Below are 6246 nucleotides of genomic sequence, written 5' to 3' on the forward strand. Positions count from 1 at the left end.
TGCATAGGCATTCTGCTTGTGTGCATAGGCAATCTGCTTGTGTGCATAGGCATTCTGCTTGTGTGCATAGGCATTCTGCTTGTATGCATAGGCATTCTGCTTGTGTGCATAGGCATTCTGCTTGTGTGCATAGGCATTCTGCTTGTGTGCATAGGCATTCTGCTTGTATGTGTGCCTATCAGTTGTATTGCCTGATGCTCTCAGAGGCCAGAAAGGGCACTGGATCCCCCAGAATTACAGTGAGATGATGTGAGCTGCCCTGTGAGATCTGGGAATCTAATCCAGGTGCTCTGCCAGGACAGCCAATGCCTTAGCCACTGAGCGATCTTTCCAGCTTTCCTTTTGGCTTCTTGTATTATCACATTGCTTTCCAACACCATTACACCAATTTACTAACTAATTCTATTAACTAAAAAAAACTTTCTTCAAAGAACTGAGATTTTTACTTAAATAAAAACAATATAATTATATACAGTTAATATCCCAACATAAAATATTTAATAGCAATTAAATATTATAATTTCATTTAAAAGACGTGGAAAACTATGCTACAGAAAACTGTGAATAGAGAGAACTATACACACTGACTGTTCTTCCTGGTGCTGGAAACTGAACCCAGCATTTCATGTACACTAAGCACCTGTTCTACCGTTGAGCTACATCCTAGCCCTAAGAAAATTACAGTACATTCCAAATTCTAACTAACGTCTGTCATATACTGACTTCTGTGATTAGTTTCCTATCAACAGAATTATAATCGATCTACATCAATAATTAGGAGAAATAAAACAACAAAAATGAGTTAAGTCAGGGCCAGCAAGATAACTCAGCAGCAAAGGGCTTGTCACCAAGCCTGGTGACCTGAATTCAATTTCTGGGACCCACATGGAAGGAGACAAGTTGTTGATTAACACGTGGAGAAAAGAAACAACAAAGCCAAGGTCAGCTGCAAGAAAGGTCTTAGACATATTTTTCTTGTTTTGAGACAAGGTCTTATGTAGCCCAGGGCTGGCTTTGAACTCTTCACCCTCTGGCCTCCTAAGTGCTGGGATTATAGGCATACACTACCATGTCTGACTTAATTCATTTAACTGTTTTAAATTACAGTTTTAAGGGGTTTTTTTGTTTGTTTGTTTTTTTTGTTTTTTGTTTTTTGTTTTTTTTGCGTAGATGGGCATATGGGTGCTATGGCATACGTGTGGAGGTCATAACTTTAAAAAAAAAAAAAGCCCATTCTCGTTTGTTTTTGTTTTTGTTTTTGAGACAGGGTTTCTCTGTGTAGCTCTGGCTGTCCTGGAACTCACTCTGTAGACCAGGGTGGCCTCGAACTCAGAAATCCGCCTGCCTCTGCCTCCCAAGCGCTGGGATTAAAGGTGTGCACCACCACTGCCCAGCCAAAAGCCCATTCTCTATTCCCTAGTTTCTACTTGACAGTCTAAGGCCTGTGGCACCCACTATCTTACGACACTGTCCATACTTGTATTTCCATTTACAGATGCGAGGCCGAGGGTAACTGACTTGCCTTCGGTCACAGTGCTAGTAAACGGTAAACAGGGTTCCACCGAAGGCTTTACGCCTGGGGGCCCACGTAATTGCGGAACATCCCTCTTCCCGCACTGCTGTCCATCCTGACTCCCTAGAGACTGAGCAGCGCCATCAGGCGCCCCGAGGCTCCCGCGAGTGAAGCCGGCGACAGGGCGCCCGGGGACGGCCGGCGCGACCAGCACAACGGCCTCAGCCAAGGCATGGCGGAGACGCGGGGCAACAGCCCACCTGCTCAGAGCTGGCTCCTCGTCGCTCGGCTCTTCCACCGCGTACGGGTCATAGTCATCCTGGAGTCGGTTCATGGCGACCTGAGGACGCCTACACCCCGGGACTCTGTGTACCCCGCCAGTGCCTTCCCTAAAGCCTCCGGGAGACGCGACTTCCGCCCCTAATGCGAGTTCTTCCTGTGCGCCTGCGCAAGCCGTCCAGAGACAGGGATGCGGGAGACGGGGCGTGCGGAGGGTCAATGTTAACTCGTCACTTTTCTTTTCTTTCTTTCTTTCTTTCTTTTTTTTTTTTTTTGAGACAGGGTTTCTCTGTATAGCCCTGGCTGTCCTGAAACTCACTTTGTAGACGAGGCTGGCCTCGAACTCAGAAATCCGCCTGCCTCTGCCTCCCGAGTGCTGGGATTAAAGGCGTGCGCCACCACTGCCTGTCTTTGTGCATTTTTCTTCTCTCCTCCTCCTCCTCCTCTTCCTCTTCTTTTTACTTAACTTTTATTTAGGTTTTGAGAAGGTCTCACTAGTCCAGTCTAACCTGCAACCAGTTATGTAGCCCAGGCTGGCTTCGCTCTGCTTACCGCGACCTGCGGAGAGCTGAGATTACAGTTCTATGTCACTATCCAGTCAGATTTATTTCTTCAAAGTAGTTATCTTAGCCTTTCTCCCATGGTTTTTTATTAGGTTTAGTGGCTGTGTGCAAGTAAAACACCACGGGAAAACGATTTTTCTATTACTAGTTAAACTTAACAAGGGTGAAACTCTTGGAGTCCTGTCCTATGAGGATGCGTTCCCTCCGCTAGCAGAAACTGAATTGAGCGAAAATGTCCTCTTCGCCCAGAGCCTGGGGAGGAGCATACGCCGGGCAGAAGCCTGGGTTTTGATTTCCAGATTTGATCGTCCACTGACAAGCCCCGCCCCCGCCTCCCAGCCTTAGCGGGCGGAGTCGCGTTGAGGGGCCTACACACGCGTTCCCGCGACGTCACCACAGAGGCGTGGAGTATGTAGATGACGATTTCACGCAAAGACTACCGGTTCCCCCCAAATAGATTTTTCTTTTCCGCTGTTAGTGATAATATCTACATAATATAGAGATATTTTTAAGGTGTAATGTTAGACAAAAGAATTTAATGTAGAGAAGACGCTTTAGGAAAGATACCGTAACTATAGAGTAAGTATACAATGATGGAGAGCTTGCCCGCGGCGATCGCAGCTAATGGTTACATCGCAGGGGAGATACCATGCTCACGAAGGTGGTTTTCCCAGAGCGAGGCTTGTCCGTTGTGCTCCGGATGTGCTGACCCCTGGTGGTATTCCCAGGGCGAGGCTTATCCATTGCACTCCGGATGTGCTGACCACTGCGATTTCCCCTCATGCGGGAAATTCGACTGCATAATTTGTGGTAGTGGGAGACTGCGTTTGTGTTCTCCCCTGGTATTCTTGTTACAAAGTTAGAAAAGTGTGGTTGTTAAGTTACACTTCACTAGACTGGAGCTTGTTAGATAATACTTATTTGTTATATGTTACTATAGCATGTTATATAAAGGAAGTCTCTACGGAAAGGAGAGGTCAGATACTGCGGGCGCTGTGGCTCATGCCTTTAGTCCCAGTACTTGGAAGGCAGAGACAGGCGGGTTTCTGATGCCAACCTGGTCTATAGAGTTCCAGGACTCCTAGCCAGGGATACACAGAGAAATTCTCTCTCAGGGGAGAAAAACAAAAGGGAGGTCAGACACTAACCAGTAGGTAAAACAAAACCAAAAGATGTTATACTTTATGCAAACTTGTGACACAAGCTAACTTCATGGAAACTTTGAGAAGATTCATACTGGAAGCTGGACATCTTAATCAGTACGGGATGGATGAGGGACCAGTAAAGTAAGCAACATGCCTCCACAACCTTTTCTTCAGTTTCTGCTTCATCCGGTTTCTGCCTTGACTGAAGGTTCTGAAATAAACCCTTCCTCCCCACGTTGACTTTGGTCCTGATCTAGAAACCCTAAGGCAGGCATCATTTGTTGTGACCCANTTAATTTCATTAGACTTGTCTGTATGAAATTTAATGTAATATGAATATGGAAGGTGAAGGGTCTCCCCTCTATTATGTACTTTGTTTTTGTTTTGTTTGATTTTTTTTCGAGACAGGGTTTCTCTGTATAGCCCTGGCTGTCCTGAAACTCACTTTGTGGACCAGGCTGGCCTCGAACTCAGAAATCTGCCTGCCTCTGCCTCCCAAGTGCTGGGATTAAAGGCGTGCCCCACCATTGCCCGGCGTGTACTGTTGTTTTGCTACATTATCATGTTGGCAAGTTGCCTTCTAAATATTTATATTTATACCCAAGGATTTGGGTTACTTTCANTTGTCTGGTAGAAAAACTCAAGCATTTTTCTGCAGCACATTAGTGTAGTGGTTACTGAGGAGATCCACAACTGGTCAAAATGCAAAGAATAAGTAACAGTGTTCAACTGCAGGTGAACGGTCTACATCTGCTCCCACCCGAGATTTGGGAACTCGGAAGATGCCAGTCTTCTGTAAGAACTGTCAGAGTGGGAGGAGAGCTGTTTTGTTTTGTTTTGTTTGTTTCTTTTTTTCTTTCCTTTTTATGGGAGGAGAGCTGTTAAGTGCTGTCTTCTACTGTATGCATCACCTCACTGAAGTTGTGGTTACCAGCACAAGGAGGCTGCAGGGAGAGCTCAGTGGTTAAGAACACNTGCAGAAGACCAGATTTTCCTTCCCANCNCTGAGTGGGGCAGNTCATCTGCCTGTAACTCCAGTTCCAGAAGCAGAAAAAGGGTATTGCCCAAGACAAGCTCCCAAGTTCAGCAAGAACCTTAGTAAATACAGTAGAGAGAAATCCAGGAAGATGCCCTATCTCATCCTGTAACTTTTTCCCACATTCAAACACAGGCACATGTGCTCATACATGTAAACATGCATGCATAGCACACATATCTAAATGCTTTTTGCTTTTGGGGGTTTTGGGGGGGAATTTTGTTGGTTTGGTTTTGGGTTTTTGTTGTTGTTGTTCTCCTGGAACTCACTATGTAGATCAAGCTAGCTTTGAACTCACAGAGATCTGCTTACTTCTGCCTGAGGCCCAGTCCATTTTAAATTCGTGTGTGTGTGTGTGTGTGTGTGTGTGTGTGTGTGTGTTTGTAAGTGTGAGGCCAGGAGAGGGTATTGGATCCCCTGGAGCTATAGTTATGGGTTTTAGGCACTTGTGTAATGCCTGACATAAGTGCTGGGAACCAAAGTTGGACCCTCTACAAAAGAACCAAGTACTCTTTTATTTTTTTTTTAAGATTTCTGTATTATTATTATTTATTTATTTATTTATATGAGTACATGTTAGCTGTCTTCAGATGCACCAGAAGAGGGCATTGGATCCCATTACAGGTGGTTGTGAGCCACCCTTTGGTTGCTGGGAATTGAACTCTGGACCTCTGGCAGAGCAGTCAGTGTTCTTAACCACTGAGCCATCTCTCCAGTCCCAGAACCAAGTACTCTTAAGCAGTGAGTGAGCTATTTCTCCAGAATCCAAAACAAATTTTAAAAATTAGAATTTGCGGGCTGGTAAGATGGTAAGAGCACCCGACTGCTCTNCCGAAGGTCCAGAGTTCAAATCCCAGCAACCACATGGTGGCTCATAACCATCCGCAACAAGATCTGGCGCCCTCTTCTGGAGTGTCTGAAGACAGCTACAGTGTACTTACATATAATAAATAAATCTTTAGAAAAATATTAGAATTAAGCCAGGCGTGGTGGCGCACGCCTTTAATCCCAGCACTCGGGAGGCAGAGGCAGGCGAATTTCTGAGTTCTGGTCTACAGAGTGAGTTCCAGGACAGCCAGGGCTACACAGAGAAACCCTGTCTCGAAAAAAAAAAAAAAAAAAAAAAAAAAAAAAATTAGAATTTGCTTCGTGGTGATGGCGCAGACCTTTAATCCCAGTACTTGGGAAGCAGAGGCAGGCCAATCTCTGAGTTTGAGGCCACCCTGGTCTATCAATTGAGTTCTAAGAGAGCCAGGGATTCAGAGAGAAACAATGTCTTGTCCCCCACCCACCTCCCCAAAATTAAANCTTTCTCAGGCCAGAGGTGGTGGCCTTTATTCTCAACACCTGAAAGTCAGAGGCAAGCATGTTGACATCATCCTCCTCTAATGACAAACTTTCCATCCAGTTTAATGACTTCTGCCAACAGAAGTATGTGTCACCACACCATAACTGTGAGTTCAGTCCCTAGAACCCAATATTTTCTTCGTACAAAGCAGGTCTTTTCTTCCTTCCTTCCTTCCTTCCTTCCTTCCTTCCTTCCTTCCGTCCTTCCTTCCTTCCTTTTTTTTCCTTTCTTTTCATCCCAGTACTTGGGAGGCAGAGTCATACACATTTCTGAGTACTCTAGAGAGAGAGTTTCAGGATAGCCAGGGCTATGTAGAGAAACCCTGTCTCAAAAAACCAAAATTACTACCACCACCACCACCA

General features: G+C 45.3%; 1 protein-coding gene and 1 pseudogene across 1 annotated transcript in view; one reads left to right on the forward strand and one right to left on the reverse strand.

Moving 5' to 3' along the window:
* Positions 1-1919, reverse strand: part of Eapp (E2F associated phosphoprotein) — a 25284-nt gene extending 23365 nt beyond the window's left edge. Inside the window, exon 1 of the mRNA XM_021202352.2 lies at positions 1774-1919. Coding sequence (XP_021058011.1) covers positions 1774-1847 — 74 coding nt within the window. The 5' untranslated portion in view covers positions 1848-1919. The remainder of the gene's footprint in view (positions 1-1773) is intronic.
* A 1060-nt stretch (positions 1920-2979) lies between these two features.
* LOC115064459 lies at positions 2980-3197 on the forward strand (annotated as a pseudogene).
* The last annotated feature ends 3049 nt before the right edge of the window (positions 3198-6246 follow it).

This window comes from Mus pahari, chromosome 7 (genome assembly GCF_900095145.1).
Source record: "Mus pahari chromosome 7, PAHARI_EIJ_v1.1, whole genome shotgun sequence".
In the NCBI taxonomy this organism is placed as follows: domain Eukaryota; kingdom Metazoa; phylum Chordata; class Mammalia; order Rodentia; family Muridae; genus Mus; species Mus pahari.